Genomic DNA, 21,027 nt, shown 5'->3' on the forward strand with positions numbered 1-21,027 from the left:
ATCCCAAGCTGTAGGACGAAACTTGATCTTCTGGTCTTCCAGCTTGAAGGCCTTGAGAAGCGCAATAAGTTCTGGTATCTTGGAGATCTGTTTATCCGACTTGATTGCAAGGACAGAATTCTATGTCGACAGATAGGTCCCCAAGGTACTGCCTCTGAGATGTTTGGAGTTTTGAAGAAATAGAAGGAACTTTGCCACGAACTGAGGAGATGCTGCCATAGGATCTTGAGATCTTTGTGCACACAAACTCTCGAAAAAGCGCCATTTGTCGTCATATAGGGATCGGGTAGAGACTCTATGCGCGCGAGCTATGATGCTCGCCACGCACGAGGAGTAGCCTTTAGCCTTTAACGCCCTCTGCAGATGACCCATGCGTGAAGATGGAACCGCAGTGGATCCGGATGCAGTTGTCGACTGTGTGGATGCCGATGTAGATGCAACCACTCTGGGAGCTTGTATGGCTCTCCGCTGGCGAGACACAGAAGGTCGGGAAACCAAGGCCTGACTGGCCACCAGGGCGCGACCAAAAGCAGTCGGAGGTTCTACGTCTGTCTGATTTTGGCAATTACTTCTGTAAGAAGGACTGGCGGAGGGAACGCATACGCGTCCAGACCTTCCCATGACAGAGACATCGCGTCAACTACCCACGCCTGCGGGTCCGGCACGGGAGACACATACGTTGGTAACTGGTGGTTGAAACTGGTGGCAAAGAGATCCACTCCGTTGGGGATGGTCTGCCGGGGCACGACAGAGCGTCTGCCAAGATGTTTTTGCAACCGGGAATGTGACGGGCCGCGACCACAATACCGTTGCTGTCCAACAGATCCGCTAATAGGAACATCTGGTCCACAAGTTGTTTGGATCTGGTCATACCCTGGTTGCGAATTACCCACACGACTGTGGAGTTGTCTGACGCCACCAGGAGCCTGGAGCCTGCTGGAGCCGATAACAAATGACGGACCGCTAGGATGACCGCCTGCATCTCCAAGTTGTTGATATGCCACTCCCTTTCGGTGTCTGACCACAGCCCTGAGGTTGTCTGGCCGTTCAAGTGAGCACCCCACCCCAACAGGGATGTATCCACAAACATCTCGTGGTCCTGGTTGAAGTCTGTCAAACAAACACTGGCGCAGACGTTCAATTCTACAGTCCACCACCTGAGGTACCGATGCAGGTGCTGAGGTAGAAGAAACGAGGCCGTTCTCCCGGATAAATGATAATAGAAACCTCTGTAATGGGCGCAGCATAAGACATCCTCTGAGAGTGAGGTTTTGCGCCGACATCAATAGACCCAACAGAGACTGCCACTCTCTGAGGGTCAAAGAGACAGGACTCAATCCGTAAAGGCGAGAATCTTCTGCCACCAATCGGGAGGAACCCTGACAAGATTGAGCCAGGTCAGTAATAATGTCAGCTCCTGACTTCTCGGTGTTGATAATCCACCCCAATTGATGTAACAGGCGGGTGGAGAAGTCCAACTGTTTGCGTAGCAACTGAGGATTGAAGTGATTCAGAAAACAATCGTCAATGTAAGGATCAAAATCTATTCCCCTGAGGTTCAGAAATCGGGTGACAGGCAGCGTGATCCGAGTGAAAAGCCATGGGGCCGTAGAAATTCCAGAAGCACCCACCACTGTAGTGTACTCCGTTGAAGATGAAACACTGGAACTTCCCGTGGCGTGGGAATATGGGGACGTGCAGGTATGCATCCTGCAAATCCAGACTGGCCATCCAAGCACTGGGTGACAACTTGGCTCGGATCTCAGGATCTTGCACGCGAACGGGTCTCCCAGGAATGTCCAATTGGCCCAGAAGACCCCTAGTCTCCCACCTACAGGGGTCGGATGAACTGGTACAACTGGGGGTGAGAGATCCCAGTCGTAAATTGGCTTCAGCGCCCAGAGTAGGGGCGCTTGCCCCTGCCTTGACCGGGTGTAGATGACACATCTCTGCCGTGTTCCTGAGGCTTGCGCTGCACATCCAAGTCTTTAACCCGACCTCATCCCCTCCTAAACGAGGAGCGGATGGATTCTCTCCTTGGAACGTATCTCTTCTTAGCACTTCCCCTGGCTCGGCCATGAAAGGTCAAACCCAAAGCCTCAAAGGTCGACAATGCCACTTCAGTATTGGTAAGTTCGGCATACTGCTTATACACGGTAGGCATTTTCTCGTCGAAGAGGAATTTCGAAGTAAAAGGCACGCAAAGCAACTGCCTCTTGAATTCCTCTTGCCAGGTACAGGCATCCAAGAAACCAGATTGGCGCACAGTTGTAGTCATGGCTAGTGCCGCACGTAATTGCCTGAGCACCCTGCCCTGCCAGGCAAAGATTGTCGTCAAGTGATCAACCCTCGATGCATTATCCTCCGACAGATCCATAGCTGCTGCGGAAGTGGCTGACACTAGTGCTGATATAGGCTTGAGCATACGCTTCAGTTCAGTGTCAACAGCCGCCAACTTCAAGTCCTGAACTCTATATGAAGACTGTGTGGAACCTGACAAACGCTTGAGAGAGTCATCCTGCACAGCCCCGTTGTCGGCGAAGTCCAGCCTGTGAATCTTGTAGTCAGATTTCTTTGACTTGGAAGCCTTAATAGTCGGATTCAGGGATAGTTTGGCGAAGTCCGAGTCTAGAAGGCCAACAGCGTCCGCCACCATGGGATGAGGCAGGATGAGTAACTCGGGAGACAGGTGAATCGCCGCCGGGTTGCTTGAATCAGTGGAGGGTGAAGGACAGTCCGGTAGTCTATCAGCTATCCATTCAAAGACGGCAGCTAGGGGTAGATGGTGCCATCACCATCACCATCATTGTCAATATCTTCCTCATAATCTGGAATAGTCGGAATAGGTGCTGGTGTTGGGATAAGCACTGGTGTAAGCACGGGCGCTGGCGTAGGCATAGGCACCGGGACAGGCAACGGCACTGGAGTAGGTCTAGGTGCTGGTGTCGGAAAAAATGTAGATAAAGACGTAGGCGCTGACGTTGGCAAGGGCGGTGGTGACGAGGTAGGTATCACAGCAGCGCTAGGCGTCAAGAGGGACCGCAGAAGCCTCTGAACTTCTGGATGGGATAAAGCGTCAGGGTGAGATAGATCTACGAAGGCATCTGGCGTGTAGGCTCTGGAGACGAGCGCGCCAGTGTAACAGATGAGCGCCCCAAACTAGGCGTCGATACTGGCGCTGAAGGTGGAGGTAGATCCTGGTCGTCAGGCAAAGATCCCAGGGAAGATGCTGGCGACGACATCCTTCTCCTACGTTGCATGAAATGTTTCCTTCGCACTGACAAAAAAGTCCACCAACGATAATACTTGACAGAGCTGGCAGCAATTATCAACAAAGCAAACAGCAGACGCACAATCCGGACACCAGGGATGTGGGTCTTTGGCTGACTTCTGCCCCTTGCAGATAGTGCAAAAATGTCAAGTCATACACAGATAAATGTAACAGACAAGAAACCAGCACATAACAACACACTGACACAACGCCCATATGTGCGGGGCAGCGACAACCAACAACCAAAATGGCTGTCTTTGCTACGCTGTAAAATGGCAAAAAAGTAGGATAAATACCGAAACAAACAAGCCATAATAACCAAAGACAGCCGAAGCCATGCCGGAGTGAGAGAAAAGATGAGGTAGCAAGGTAAGTGCAGTTAAATACTTGTTTAACTTGAGATGCACAACAAAGGGATACAAACCACACCTACCAAACAGTAGCAACTTTATTGAAAGTACACAAAAGTAGGCAAACAGCGAACCAACACGTCCGTTCGAACAAACGCTAAAGGTAAAAGTGAATTTTGGATTCTGCGCGCTTGCGCGAGTGGAGAGATCACGTCACTTCCATTAATACATACATTCACATGAGGTAGCCATCAAGGAGATGGCGAATCAATGACTGTCTTATCTCGTTTAGCGAAGCTTGAGGTAATATGCATAAGACCTATGGTAACGTAAGTTAAAAATACAGAAGCTTTGCAACAGTGCTGTTGCCTGAACGCTTCTGATCAGTTACCTGGGAGAGGTGTAATAAAAACATTCACTTTACTATTATCTTATTAGTCTCCCTTTCTTGGTGACTGATTAACAAAGTGCAGGAAATCACATGGACTACAGAAATATCATTTTGTATAAAGGAAACATTCACATTGCCAGTTTTTTTACAAAAACCTCTTCAGTGATCATAGATAATTTGACTTTAAGCAGTAGTACATCTGGAGAGGTACACTGAAGTTCTGGGGACCAGCCATTACACATTATGGCCAAATGATTCTAATACTGATCAGCACTACCAGGCGGAGGTTCTGGGAACCAGCCCTAAATCCAAGAGAAGCATACAAAAGTTGATTCTATCACACTAACCATCATAGTAGACCAGGGCTCCAACAAGCCTGTCCTTCTTGAGCATGGGGAACAACTCCAGGGCCTTATTCTTGGACAGATAGTAGCTGGGCTTCAGGAGCTGCTTCCCTGCCACCAGGTCATACATCTTAATCCCTGCCCAGTAGTATGGCACCTGCCACCACCTGTGTCAAACACACACAACCATCAATCCATGCAGCACTGACCATGGTTCAGTGGATAGAGTGTATAAGGTCAGTGGTTGAAAATCCTGAACATCAAAAGTTGACAGTACTGGTTACTGTGCCTAGCACTCCACATCATGAGACTCAGTGCAACATTATGGGGAACGTAGATGACTTGCCTGTATATGACATGATCGGGAACAGATGACCAGGCAATGTCACTTACTTGTATACAGGCAGCATTATGGGGAACGGGTAGGCAAGATGTGGTGCAATGTCAATCAGGTTAGCTCTTTCTGCAAGGGCTTCCTTCACCATCCGATACTAGAAATAAAATAATCATTAAAGTAAAATTTCTTTTGACCATTCACAATGCTGCAAAACTGTAATATCAGTCCAGAAATGGTGGTATGGTAGTCTAGTGGTTAAGGTGCTTGTCCCACTGAAGACCTTTGCTGGATTCCCCTCATGGGCTCAATGTGTGAAGCCCATGTCTGGTGTCACCCGCTGTGATATGGCTGGAACACTGATAAGAGTGGCACAAAGCTAAACTCACTCATTCATTATGGCGAAATGAAGATGTCTAACACAAGCAATGGTCTCAAATATTGTAGCTATCAATGGAATCAAGCTTGGAGTTTGGGTGTGAAGAGCTAATGCTTGACCACTAGGCTATACTACTACCCTGTATCTGACTAAAAGAACAGTTAAATTTATGATAACTTAAATACATGTTACTGAGCTGATGTTTCTAAAATTAACAGCAATATAATCCCAGATCTGAAGCTTGATTACCTGTTCATAGTCAAGGTTGAAGACTGCTTTCTGCAGGTACCGAACACCACCATGGATCAGCTTTGTGCTTCTGCTGCTGGTTCCAGCTGAGTAGTCAAACTTCTCAACCAAGGAAGTCTTCAAACCTGAACAGACATCCCAGCTGTGACTGAGTAGGTAGCAACATCCCAAAAAAGACATCACAAACATAAGGTGTTTATAGTGAACACAGTACCTAGCCCCTCATCCCAAAACACCTGAAACAGTACAGAAGTCCAGTAACAGAATCAACAAACAACATTACATTAAGACTCTTATCACTGAAAAGCCATTCCAAATCTTGTACTGCCTTATGCATACATTTCAAATGTATCATTCTAAACAGACAGCATCCAGCGCCTACCTCGGCTGACAGCATCCAGAGCCACTCCACAGCCAGTGGCACCTCCTCCCACAACAAGGACATCGAACTCTTCTGTGGCCAGTCGCTTGTGGATGTCCTCCCGTAATGGTAGAGGTGCATTGCTGTATTGTTGCTGGACGTCTGCTGCCAAAACCCGACCCAACTCATTCTGTGTCAGTGAATCAGGGAGTCAGTCAGTGGAAAGGCAGTTAGCTGCTATCATATAACATGGAAGCCAAAACAGTTGTTGACGGTTACCACACAGATGGTGTTGACAAACCAACAACCATTATACATGAAATCTGACATGAGTATGAGATGTATACAATAAAGGGTGGCAACTGTATCATTTGGTCATCTTTGCCCACTTGAACCCAATATCATACGATTCTGACACATCTAAGGGATGCAGATCTGCACAGGAAATTGTGGAAAATTGGACAAATGTGCTGTGTCATCTCATAGATTCCTGCAATGTTAAAGGGGCACAACTCTGTATGACCAATCCAGACCCTCAATCAGTTTCAAACTCTCAACATAACAAAAGTAACTTTTCTCATCTTTCTGTCACATCAAAGAAATACCATCTTAGAATACAATCAATTACACACCAGCTATGTATTATGTGATTCGTCTGAATCCCTTCATCAGATAAAAGATCACAAAAGATCGCAAAGATCCCTTCAAACCAACCTACCTTCCTTGTGGAGAGCCTAGGGTAGATGACTGTTGCAACAATCACCCCACCACTAGCAGCAACACTAGCATAAACAAGTCGCTTTATAGTCTGGGGCCGCACTCGCATGTTGAACAGCTAGCTGTCAGTCAAACCATCACAAGCCTGCAAGTAGATGAGAGAACAACTGCCAATGAGTGGTTGAGGGTTCAACTAGACCTGGTTGACACAACATGCTACTGGATGTCTGCCATAACGTGGGAGAAGACAACTGAATGTATAGCTGTTTGCTGATTTCCTGGCATGTACAGCATAGACACTGACACAAAAAGCTTATGTGAATGATGCTGTACATCTGTAACACTGACAATAGAGAAAACAATACAATGTGCTTGATTGATATCTATATAGAGATTTTTCAACATTGACTTTGCCCTCAATATCTGCCAAGGACATTCACCGGCACATGCTACTCATGTCCCTGGCAGGTCGAGTCACATCGACCAGTGAGCAACCATGCATGTAAGTTCCCTCGACCAGACCAACTGCTGCTGAACATATACCTAGCCCTGCATCTACGGATGCCTCGGTCAGCCTGGTGCAGTCACATCCAAGATTCATGATATGGACAGCTGGCATTAACATCATAAATAAATCATTGGCCATGTTGGTTTACTACATGAATGCCATAGAGAACTGTACATTGTGAAATGGGAGCATGTGAGATGGGATGACCTTGTGTGATCACTACTACATCTAGAAGTACAACAATGTCTATTAATAAAGTCTATTCATGATACACAAGACCGTTCCATTCATTACGTAAATACTCACTCCACATCATCATCACCCCTGGATCTGTCGGCACTCAGTTTTCATTATCAACTCATCGGGAGGACATATTTCATGTTAACTTTGAAATGTTAAGGAATAAACTTGACAGCTAGGTGAACAGAAACAGACTACTAGAGATAGTCACTTAGTGGATGAGACACTACATGTGACATGTGCTTCAACACGGGGTAAGACTAGTGTGGGCAATTGTTTCAGAGCTCATGACTGATGATTGGTTCATTACAACTGATCAATCATCGAAAATATTTCATAAGCATCATTTATACAACTTTCCTGTTATGTTTGTTAATGCACAAAAGAGTTTTGGATTTTCTTGCAAATTGCATTTCCCAATTTCACATGTTTAAAGGATTACTAGTATCTTACAAACTTGGAAGGAGCTTGGTGTAATTGTGAAATGAAAAATTTGCTGACACATAGAAAACTCACTTTGTGATAATACTGAACCTAGCACATATAGTTCTCATATACTCGGAACAAGACAACCATCAAACACACTTTGCACTAAGTGGCGTTTCCATGGAAACAGCAAAAAATGAAATTCTGATAAAGTTAAAAATAGCAAATGGCACATCTATGGATAATAATTAACATGTGAGTGCAGTGAGCATGTAAACTTCCCGACAAAGTTTCAGGATGGAATGACAGATGAATGGAAGGACAAAATGAGAGTTATATACTGCGAAAGTAGGGGTATAAATATTAGCACAAACAAAACCCCACTTAACCTGGTTCCTTTCTGCTGTGCTACAACCTTCAGTAGAAATCTCCCAATCCTCAATGGACACAGCAGTGTGGTGATCAATAATAACTTAATCAGCAAGTTCAATGAAGCTTGTCATAGGCCATACAATTGCACATAATGGCACAAAAATTGTTTAGGTATTGGGAACTATGTAACAAACATCATTGCATACAAAAATTACTAGAAGCAGGAAAAGTTGTTCCTGTATCCAAATGGCATTGGAATATTGAAAACTGTTTGTATTATTCATTACACAACCTGTTCTCAAGTTGGATGATTCCACACCATTTCCTATAAAGAGCCCTCTCATGCTTTCACGCTCACACAACAGTCTCACTTCAAAAGTATGTCAATCTTGCGAGAACGGAGTTAATGCAGTCAGCTTTAAGTCAGGCTTAAATCACAAGGACAGCAAAATTGGAAATAGAATAACTCCTAATTCAAATACAACATGTATGACAATGAGCATGCTTGGTTCTTGGTACTGCAAGTGTAGAATTCAGTAATCAGCCTTACAAACTAACATGGATGCAGTGAATGCACCTCAGACCCAGAAGAGTTTAAATACTGTTATACACCAGTAACAAACATCTGCAGGACTAATGACAACTGGTTGACTGGAAACATTTTAAGTGAGAAAGACATGAGTACTTGCACCTTTCGAAAAACCAAATACATGTAATACCATTTGGATGCATGTGATTGCTCTCTAAACTACACAAGTTTCACACTGTTAACACAAGATTCCATATTGAAACTGTACTGGGTAGTGTCTTAATTCATACATCACAAACAGTCTCACTATCGGAGTCTTGATAACTGAGGGAAACTGTCAAAAAGTGCCCAGTTTTGTATTGTCTTGTGGCCCAAAATCAGGATCAAAGAATGGCATTCCATCAGTCAGGAACACCTCTATGCAATATGATTTTTGTGCCAATATGTCAAACCTACACCAATGTTCCCCATGACCTGACTTCCCCAAACATGTCCATGACTCCCTCTGATGACACGGGCATGTGATGATTGTTACTATTTTTTATGCCCAAGGCACACACTGCTTAACAAAGAAATGTTTTGTCAGCATGTGAAGACAAGACAGATTTATTATCATGTACACTCAACATTATGCAACACGAATATCATCTCCATCTGTAATACTTAACAACAAGATGAAGCTGGTAAATATCACACATTTTCACGCTCATATGATCATAAACACAGAAATTAATGGTGCATGTTGATGTAGCTGTGAGGTGAATTTGGGGCATCATATCATGTAGCAAAATAATTATAATTGTAGATTACTCAAGGACACATTGTCTGCAAGGGTGGGAAAAACATTGATCAAATATAACTGTGAAATACATTGTCAGCATATTGATCGCAAATTGACTACCCTACATTTTCTTTATAAAAGGTCAACGACCTTGAACAAGGTCATTTGTGTACTAAACGTACACAAGAACTGAATGTTTCACTTGGATAATCCAAGTAATGTTAATAATCAGGTCAGCTGGAATAGGGGCATGGGCAACACTGTTGTATTCTGGAGTTTATTGATCCACAACTGTAGGTCATTTCTAAACCTATTATTCACATACCATAGTTGGTATTTGAAATCATCCATATTCAAAGGATTGGGGATTGCTAATCCAAAGACTTGACATTTTAACATAATTCCCCTTAAAATATTTTGATTTACAATTTTCCTAACATCCCACCTTAAGTGTGTCACATTTTGTATAAGTACACAAACATGATACAGGTCTCAGTACAAATATGCTAGGCATATGTTATTCACTGGTGCAGAGATTACGAATAGGAGATCGGGTCAGTATACACGGGTGATACCCTGATACTCTTGTATGATGCACAGTTGTGCACTCTTCATGTTTATAAATGGCCTTATGGTACAACACAAGTAAAACATAATATCACTGGTGTTGCCATCTTTGATAATCTCCAGGGTATATGTTACAATAAATCAGCAGTATACCTTGGATGCATCTACAGATTGGTTCAATGATTTTAATACCTCCTTTGGCTGGCCTTCTGTCCAATCAGGTGTCTACACTGGGAAGTTGAGCGTACCGAACACAACTCACTTTTGCTTCTTAAATTATCAAACCGATTACACTTAGCAACATAAATCATGCACATGTACTCTGAAAGAAGTAGAAAGAGTTCTTGCATATATTTCTTAAAAGTTTCTGACATGACCATCCATGAGCCATTACATCATCTATGTACTATCACACCATCCATGAACTATCACGTCTCTATGTACCATGACACCATTACATCATCTATGTACTATCACACCATCCATGAACTATCACATCTCTATGTACCATGACACCATCCATGTACTAAAGATTCACACCATCCATGAGCCATGACATCATCCGTGTACCATGACACCATTACATCATCTATGTACTATCACACCATCCATGAACTATCACATCTCTATGTACCATGACACCATCCATGTACTAAAGATTCACACCATCCATGAGCCATGACATCATCCGTGTACCATGACACCATTACATCATCTATGTACTATCACACCATCCATGAACTATCACATCTCTATGTACCATGACACCATTACATCATCTATGTACTATCACACCATCCATGAACTATCACATCTCTATGTACCATGACACCATTACATCATCTATGTACTATCACACCATCCATGAACTATCACATCTCTATGTACCATGACACCATTACATCATCTATGTACTATCACACCATCCATGAACTATCACATCTCTATGTACCATGACACCATTACATCATCTATGTACTATCACACCATCCATGAACTATCACATCTCTATGTACCATGACACCATCCATGTACTAAAGATTCACACCATCCATGAGCCATTACATCATCTATGTACTATCACACCATCCATGAACTATCACATCTCTATGTACCATGACACCATCCATGTACTAAAGATTCACACCATCCATGAGCCATGACATCATCTATGTACTATCACACCATCCATGAACTATCACGTCTCTATGTACCATGACACCATCCATGTACTAAAGATTCACACCATCCATGAGCCATTACATCATCTATGTACTATCACACCATCCATGAACTATCACGTCTCTATGTACCATGACACCATCCATGTACTAAAGATTCACACCATCCATGAGCCATGACATCATCCGTGTACCATGACTCCATCCATGTACAATGACACAGTCTGTCTACCATAACTCCATCCATGTACAATGACACAGTCTATCTACCATGACTCCATCCATGTACAATGACACAGTCTATCTACCATGACTCCATCCATGTACAATGACACCTCTATCTACCATAACTCCATCCATGTACAATGACACAGTCTGTCTACCATAACTCCATCCATGTACAATGACACAGTCTGTCTACCATGACTCCATCCATGTACAATGACACAGTCTGTCTACCATGACTCCATCCATGTACAATGACACCTCTATCTACCATAACTCCATCCATGTACAATGACACAGTCTATCTACCATAACTCCATCCATGTACAATGACACAGTCTATCTACCATGACTCCATCCATGTACAATGACACAGTCTGTCTACCATAACTCCATCCATGTACAATGACACAGTCTATCTACCATGACTCCATCCATGTACAATGACACCTCTATCTACCATAACTCCATCCATGTACAATGACACAGTCTATCTACCATAACTCCATCCATGTACAATGACACAGTCTATCTACCATGACTCCATCCATGTACAATGACACAGTCTATCTACCATGACTCCATCCATGTACAATGACACAGTCTGTCTACCATGACACCATCATTGTTCTATGACACCTCTATCTACCATAACTCCATCCATGTACAATGACACAGTCTATCTACCATCACTCCATCCATGTACAATGACACAGTCTATCTACCATGACTCCATCCATGTACAATGACACAGTCTATCTACCATGACTCCATCCATGTACAATGACACAGTCTGTCTACCATGACTCCATCCATGTACAATGACACAGTCTATCTACCATAACTCCATCCATGTACAATGACACAGTCTATCTACCATAACCCCATCCATGTACAATGACACAGTCTATCTACCATAACTCCATCCATGTACAATGACACAGTCTATCTACCATAACTCCATCCATGTACAATGACACAGTCTATCTACCATAACTCCATCCATGTACAATGACACAGTCTATCTACCATAACTCCATCCATGTACAATGACACAGTCTATCTACCATGACTCCATCCATGTACAATGACACAGTCTATCTACCATGACTCCATCCATGTACAATGACACAGTCTATCTACCATGACTCCATCCATGTACAATGACACAGTCTGTCTACCATGACACCATCCATGTACAATGACACAGTCTATCTACCATAACTCCATCCATGTACAATGACACAGTCTATCTACCATGACTCCATCCATGTACAATGACACAGTCTATCTACCATGACTCCATCCATGTACAATGACACAGTCTGTCTACCATAACTCCATCCATGTACAATGACACAGTCTATCTACCATAACTCCATCCATGTACAATGACACAGTCTATCTACCATAACTCCATCCATGTACAATGACACAGTCTATCTACCATGACTCCATCCATGTACAATGACACAGTCTGTCTACCATAACTCCATCCATGTACAATGACACAGTCTATCTACCATAACTCCATCCATGTACAATGACACAGTCTATCTACCATGACTCCATCCATGTACAATGACACAGTCTGTCTACCATGACACCATCATTGTTCTATGACACCTCTATCTACCATAACTCCATCCATGTACAATGACACAGTCTATCTACCATGACTCCATCCATGTACAATGACACAGTCTATCTACCATGACTCCATCCATGTCCAATGACACAGTCTACCATGACTCCATCCATGTACAATGACACAGTCTGTCTACCATAACTCCATCCATGTACAATGACACAGTCTATCTACCATAACTCCATCCATGTACAATGACACAGTCTATCTACCATGACTCCATCCATGTACAATGACACAGTCTGTCTACCATGACACCATCATTGTTCTATGACACCTCTATCTACCATAACTCCATCCATGTACAATGACACAGTCTATCTACCATGACTCCATCCATGTACAATGACACAGTCTGTCTACCATAACTCCATCCATGTACAATGACACAGTCTATCTACCATAACTCCATCCATGTACAATGACACAGTCTATCTACCATAACTCCATCCATGTACAATGACACAGTCTATCTACCATGACTCCATCCATGTACAATGACACAGTCTGTCTACCATGACTCCATCCATGTACAATGACACAGTCTATCTACCATAACTCCATCCATGTACAATGACACAGTCTATCTACCATGACTCCATCCATGTACAATGACACAGTCTATCTACCATGACTCCATCCATGTACAATGACACAGTCTGTCTACCATGACACCATCATTGTTCTATGACACCTCTATCTACCATAACTCCATCCATGTACAATGACACAGTCTATCTACCATGACTCCATCCATGTACAATGACACAGTCTGTCTACCATAACTCCATCCATGTACAATGACACAGTCTATCTACCATGACTCCATCCATGTACAATGACACAGTCTGTCTACCATGACTCCATCCATGTACAATGACACAGTCTATCTACCATAACTCCATCCATGTACAATGACACAGTCTATCTACCATGACTCCATCCATGTACAATGACACAGTCTATCTACCATGACTCCATCCATGTACAATGACACAGTCTGTCTACCATGACACCATCATTGTTCTATGACACCTCTATCTACCATAACTCCATCCATGTACAATGACACAGTCTATCTACCATGACTCCATCCATGTACAATGACACAGTCTGTCTACCATAACTCCATCCATGTACAATGACACAGTCTATGCGCCATGTTCCAAGAAGCCATCCATGTACCATAACACCATCCATGTACAACCTCTATCTCTCACAACATCATCCATGTACTGTGACACCTCTACCTCTCATATATATATAAACATCAACCATGGACTATGACACCTCTATATCGCATAACACCATCCATGGACTATGATCCCTCTATCTCTCATAACACCATCCATGGACAATGACACTTCTACCTCTCATAGCACCATTCATGTACTATGACACCTCTACCTCTCATAACACCGTCTGTGTACCATGCCACCATATATACGATGAAACCATCTTTGTACTATGACAGCATCCATGTACCATGAGACCATCTCTGAATTATAACACCATGTCTGAACATTGTAAGATTCAGTGTACAATGACACCACTCATGAATCATGATACAATGATACAATCACAGTACCATGTAAAAGTAAAATTCCATGAAAAAAAAGTGTACAATGACACCACTCATGAATCATGATACAATGATACAATCACAGTACCATGTAAAAGTAAAATTCCATGAAAAGCAGATGCTTCAGTTGACTGACTGACAGAGAAATGTTAGTCTTCTGCCAACAAATGACCAAATGAATGTTCATTATCATACAAATGCACAAACCACCTGTGGAACTACATCAGGATTATCAGCATCAGTAAGATGAGAAAGTGCAACTGATGCTCTGTACACCTATGAAAAACCGTAATGACATTCATATGAAGCATATCATCCCTCAGCATAATTAGAGTAATTATTCTGGTTCATGTCCAACAAACTGTGCTCAGCATTCCAGTATGTGACCATAATATGATATACATACAATGCAGGAGGCCAGAGGCATTTCAGATTCAATGAGATGTTATATAAAATTAGAAAGTGATGGATGCTGGAATAAATATTGCATATAAAATTTACATGACACATGATAAATCAGACAGCTGCAGCATGGTACATCCATACTAACATTAAACCCTGGGCGAACACTACACTGCTGTCTTGCATATATTGTGATATGTACTTCAATATACTAGGAGGTAACATATTTGCCAGTGATTGACGCTGATTAGCTATGCAGATCCTATCTCCTGCATGTTGAAGTAGACGGCTTAGTAGGTCAGCTGGCATAAGTTTGTCATCGTGATGCCATTGGAGTTTTTTGACATAGTTTTATTCAATTTTAACTTAAACAAGCCATATAATAACAAAACATTTTACTCAATATCGCAGAACAGTGACAGGTATGCAGTGTACGATGTATAGGCAATTTGTGTAGTTGGGCTGCAATGAATCTACTACAGACTTTCATCTAGGCTCACAAAGAAGGGGGGTTTGTGGGGATCCCCAATTATTAGCTTCGGGGGTCCTTGCAGGGACTGTTAACGTGTTAATATGGTTAAGTAACAGTGTAGAGAATTGTATGTTTTGATTTCTTTTGAGTCATTGATCATGTCTACTGGTGGATGAAATGATGCATGAAACTGCTCTGAACAAAACTAAACATTCTGCAAAGCCATAGATTTGTCATTGATACAATGATTAATACTGTGCATCCCGATGGACATTGTTTTCTGAATCCATTCACTACATCTGTGAATGGATAGACACACATTTTTTCATCACGTAAGACTCTGTACTTTAAGACAAATATAACACAAATCACAAATTCTGGGTTAACAGTTAGCAGCTGAAGTATTATTCATAACATTCAGTGAAACAATAACAAAATAAGCTCTATGACCAGGGACGCAATGATTCCCCCAGACCTTCATTCATCACCTTTCAATATTGGGCCCTCAATTCAACAGTGTTAACCTAGCACGACATTACGACCAATGACCACATCATTGTCCAGTTAAACATAAGCGTTGACTGTTATACTGTCTCACTTGGTTATCGTCCATTTTGAGAGCTAACTTTGATAAAAATTGACCTTATAAAGATATTCAATTACAACACTCCTTTTTAAATATATTCACAAATGGTCAATGTTTGTGAATGTGAAATACAAAACAAAACTGAATTCATGTTAGTGATGTTGTGATTAATTGAAACAAGCGAGGAAAGGTCAAAGTAACTAAACAACAGAGCAATCGATTGCATTTTCTCATAATCACACACAAATGATATTGTGGAAATATTGTTGTAGTCTGAAACACTTGAGTTGTCAGGCTTTGAAAAAATTCAGCAGGTCAATATGAACACCTATCATCAGCAAGTCACACTGAATACATAAACCATCAGCAGGTCACACAGAATATTGAGCGAACAGATATCATCTGCGGGTCACACTGAATACATAGACTATCAGCAGGTCACACTGAATACATATCATCAGCAGGTCACACTGAATACATATCATCAGCAAGTCACACTGAATACATATAATCATCAGCAGGTCACACTGAACACTTATCATCTGCAGGTCACACTAAATACATATCATCAGCAGGTCACACTGAATACATATCATCTGCGGGTCATACTGAATACATACCATCAGCAGGTCACGCTGAATACTGAGTGAATAGGTATCATCTGTAGGGCACTCTGAATACATATCATCAGCAGGTCACACTGAATACATATCATCTGCACATCACACTGAATACATATCATCATCAGCAGGTCACACTGAATACTTATCGACTGCAGGTCACACTGAATACATATCATCAGCAGGTCACAATGAATACATATCATCATCAGCAGGTCACACTGAATACATATCATCTGCAGGTCACACTGAATACATATCATCTGCACGTCACACTGAATACATATCATCATCAGCAGGTCACACTGAATACTTATCGACTGCAGGTCACACTGAATACTTATAATCAGCAGGTCACACTGAATACATATCATCTGCAGGTTACACTGAATACATATCATCATCAGCAGGTCACACTGAATACATATAATCATCAGCAGGTTACACTGAATAGATATCATCTGCAGGTCACACTGAATACTTATCATCAGCAGGTCACACTGAATACATATCATCTGCAGGTCACACTGAATACATATCATCTGCAGGTCACACTGAATACATATAATCATCAGCAGGTTACACTGAATGCATACCATCAGCAGGTCACACTGAATACTTATGAGCTGCAGGTCACACTGAATACTTATCATCAGCAGGCCACATTGAATACTTATTATCTGCAGGTCACACTGAATACATATCATCAGCAGGTCACACTGAATACATATAATCATCAGCAGGTCACACTGAATACATATAATCATCAGCAGGTTACACTGAATGCATATCATCAGCAGGTCACACTGAATACTTATCATCTGCAGGTCACACTGAATACTTATCATCTGCAGGTCACACTGAATAGATATCATCTGTAGGGCACACTGAATGCATATCATCAGCAGGTCACGCTGAATACTTATCATCTGCAGGTCACACTGAATGCATATCATCAGCAGGTCACACTGAATACTTATCATCTGCAGGTCACACTGAATACTTATCATCAGCAGGTCACACTGAATAGATATCATCTGTAGGGCACACTGAATACATATCATCAGCAGGTCACACTGAATACATATCATCTGTAGGGCACACTGAATACATATCATCAGCAGGTCACACTGAATACATATCATCTGTAGGGCACACTGAATACATATCATCAGCAGGTCACACTGAATACATATAATCATCAGCAGGTTACACTGAATACATACCATCAGCAGGTCACACTGAATACTTATCAGCTGCAGGTCACACTGAATACTTATCAGCTGCAGGTCACATCGTGAGCAAAAAGTTTTGTCTGAATCTTCAATACTTCAGTTCAGAGTGGGTCAGAAGTAAACACACACTCACTATGACTACCGTCACTATATTTGTTGACTGTTGTATCAAATTTAAGGACGATTAACTGTTGCATATATGTTGTTTGTCCGTCATGATACTCTATTTTCACTGTGTTGCAGTTGTCTTGGTTTTTTGCAGACACAGACACACACGCACACACACACGCACACACACATACACACACACATGCAAAGTCTAAGTTTCTCATGAATAAAAAATTATCAGCTGACAGATAACTTATTTGATTGTCATAATCAATCTATTGTATTATTTGACAATATCTGCCATATTACAGATTTATTAACTTCAAATGAAATCACACTGATCTGATCTTATCCCAGTCCAATGAACATTCAGTTACATACATTTTGCCCTACTGATGGCCGACTGTCTTTGTTCATCACATCATATGATAGTGCATGAATGCATACAAGATATTGTCCTAAAATGCACTTCTGGTAGTGGAGGGGTGGGGGGTGGGAAGGGGATTTGTGCAGGGGAATTTTGTCCAGTTACCATATTTAAGAACTGACTACCACCTCGTGAGAGTTCTTTTGTTAATGAACCCAAACTGTGTGTCACATCCTGTTCTTCCTTGACAAAATCACTTGGATCAAACAAAATTAATGTCAAATGCACTGACGGGCACTGCTGTCGTCTGACTACAGGACAGACGTAACAACTGCACGCTGAAACCTACTGTTGGTTGAGACACCAGGCATCACCATAATGATTACAGAACTAGGCTGGAAGCTTCTAACACTGACATAGGAACACTAGCCTGTTCAAAGCATAGCAATAAATGTTATTTTACTATACTTTGCAATTCCATTGGAGACTTGGCAACAATGTTAACAACATTGGCTTCATAATAAGGTGAACACATGTCACAGATTCAGTAATTAATGGCTATTGACTGGAAATTGAAAAAGAATGTTTCACAGATTAATAATTTCATGGTTGATTATAACTAAACAGTCTTGGAAGAAACACTGAACAACTGCCCAAACACTGTTTTACTAAACAAATAATTTGAAGTTCTGACTATAAAATTAATTGATAATCAAATGTATGATGATGATGTGACATCTAGTGTAACCTGTAACCATTGGTAACAGTTCATTATCACAACGACGACGTTCATTTAGTAGTGACACTGTTTATGTTATTGTCCTTTCACAAGACTCTGGTTCATTTCATCAATGTTAATCAAAGCATAATGGTAGATTCCGCAACGACTCCACTGCCCTACCACCCAAAAGTGCTGTGAGCCATTAACTAGTACCTCTAGCTCCTTGTCTGGCTGCTCTGTCAGCTGCACTCACTCCCCTGTAACTGCATTAACTGTTACTATTAAATAACTTGTTAAGTCAGCGTTGGTAGTAACTAGGTGACTACTGATACTTGGTACAGGTAATAGAGAATCACGGCTCAGTGATCATTATTGATCAGTAGATGATCACTCTTGTTAATAATTGACAAAAGAAATATGAAGATTCTATATTCATTACATTCAAAAATATATTAATTCAGATACTGCTCTGTATGTTTGGGAGCAGACTATCCACACTTAATTTGCAAATGCTAGGGGGACAGGGGCTAGAGCAATGGTGCCTTAGCCACAACACAAGCAATATTTCTGCAAGGATAAAGGTCAGTCTAGGTGATATTCCTCCAAGGTCATAATTGGTCTAAATAATGTTCCTCAAACTTGTCCACAGTTAAAAATCTGATTAAAAATTAATCCTTCAAAATTTAGAGTTGGTCCAAGTTATATTCCTTCCTGGTCAGAGTTGGTCCACTCATCTCTCTCAGGTCAGAGTTGGTCCACTTATCTCCCTCAGGTCAGAGTTGGTCCACTCATCTCCCTCAGGTCAGAGTTGGTCCACTCATCTCCCTCAGGTCAGAGTTGGTCCACTCATCTCCCTCAGGTCAGAGTTGTTAAATGTAATCTCACTATTACAGTTGAAGTTTAGGACATTTCAAGTGGTGCCATATACAATGTCATTAAAATAAGATCTCAGCTCTATCTACCACAGTTGGAACAACCCTTCATTTGACAAACCAGAGAATTGCCTACAGATTGGAAAACAACCATGCAAAAGGTGAACATGGGGTATACCAAATGACAGTTGTGTGATGTGGAAGTGAGGAAGTAAAAATCATCCTCAGTCTCTCTTTTCAATGTTTTACATGTATAGGGCATCTGTCTTTTTCTTGTTAGTCATTCTTAGTGTTTGGGAAACCTTCATTGTGATGCCATCTTTGATTTTCTCAGCCTTGTACCGTGTGCCATATATGGAATTACGACACTGCCATAAGATAATAAGGGTAATCATAAACTTTCCTGACTGATAACACTGAAGTTTACTTAGATATTGTATTGATGACTGACTTACCATTACCAACGTATTATTGATGAAAATCAAACTTGCTAGGATAGAGAAGTCACCAGTTCATTATGACCAAAACAAACATGTTTCCTGGCTTTTGAATCATGAATTCCTGGGCCTAGATTTCCAATGCTCTCTCATCACTAAGAGAGCACTAAGAGAGCTTCGAAAATCTATACCCTGATTCTAAACTCTTTTAGTTGTTTTTTTCTTGCACCATAGATTTCATGACATCCCAGTATTGTCCAAAGTTTCTGCCACTCCAACTCTAGAACGAAGAGAACTAAGTTCTTCATAACTGAAAGCTGGCCTTAAAACACATACAGCAAATATAACCATGAATGTTTGTTTTAAAGTGAAAAAAGAATACATTAAGTACTTCAGCACTAGTATTTGGAGTGGCTAGAATAGGAAACATATTCTGTGTGCCTTGCTAAATACTCACTTTATGGTGTATATATATCTCAGTCTGTAATACTACTTACCTTAGTCATGCATGGTTAATGATCAGTTAAAGCTCACATGCAACCAAACAAACATACTCAAAACACAATTATCACTTATTCATGTCATATATTATCATGAGTATACACTGCTAATTGTGAAGAAACAAACAAACAACATTATAAGTGCACAATCTCATATCAAAAGCACAATATTTTGTACTTGGGCTTACTTCTCTTGACTCGAAAAACCCAGGGGACCAAACTCAGTGAGAGCAGGTGGGTGTACACTCAAGT

General features: G+C 41.6%; 1 protein-coding gene across 2 annotated transcripts in view; it reads right to left on the reverse strand.

The window, feature by feature from the left end:
• The window catches only part of LOC137297678 (glycerol-3-phosphate dehydrogenase, mitochondrial-like), a 51,759-nt gene that overhangs the window by 26,585 nt on the left and 4,147 nt on the right, over positions 1–21,027 (reverse strand). For both annotated transcript variants that reach the window (XM_067829594.1, XM_067829593.1), the window contains exons 2-6: positions 6,398–6,541; positions 5,701–5,869; positions 5,319–5,443; positions 4,750–4,847; positions 4,360–4,523 (exon numbers count right to left, since the gene is read on the reverse strand). In XM_067829594.1, the coding sequence (XP_067685695.1) occupies positions 4,360–4,523; positions 4,750–4,847; positions 5,319–5,443; positions 5,701–5,869; positions 6,398–6,505 (664 nt within the window). In that variant the 5' untranslated portion in view covers positions 6,506–6,541. The remainder of the gene's footprint in view (positions 1–4,359; positions 4,524–4,749; positions 4,848–5,318; positions 5,444–5,700; positions 5,870–6,397; positions 6,542–21,027) is intronic.

This window comes from Haliotis asinina, chromosome 10 (genome assembly GCF_037392515.1).
Source record: "Haliotis asinina isolate JCU_RB_2024 chromosome 10, JCU_Hal_asi_v2, whole genome shotgun sequence".
NCBI classification, from domain to species: domain Eukaryota; kingdom Metazoa; phylum Mollusca; class Gastropoda; order Lepetellida; family Haliotidae; genus Haliotis; species Haliotis asinina.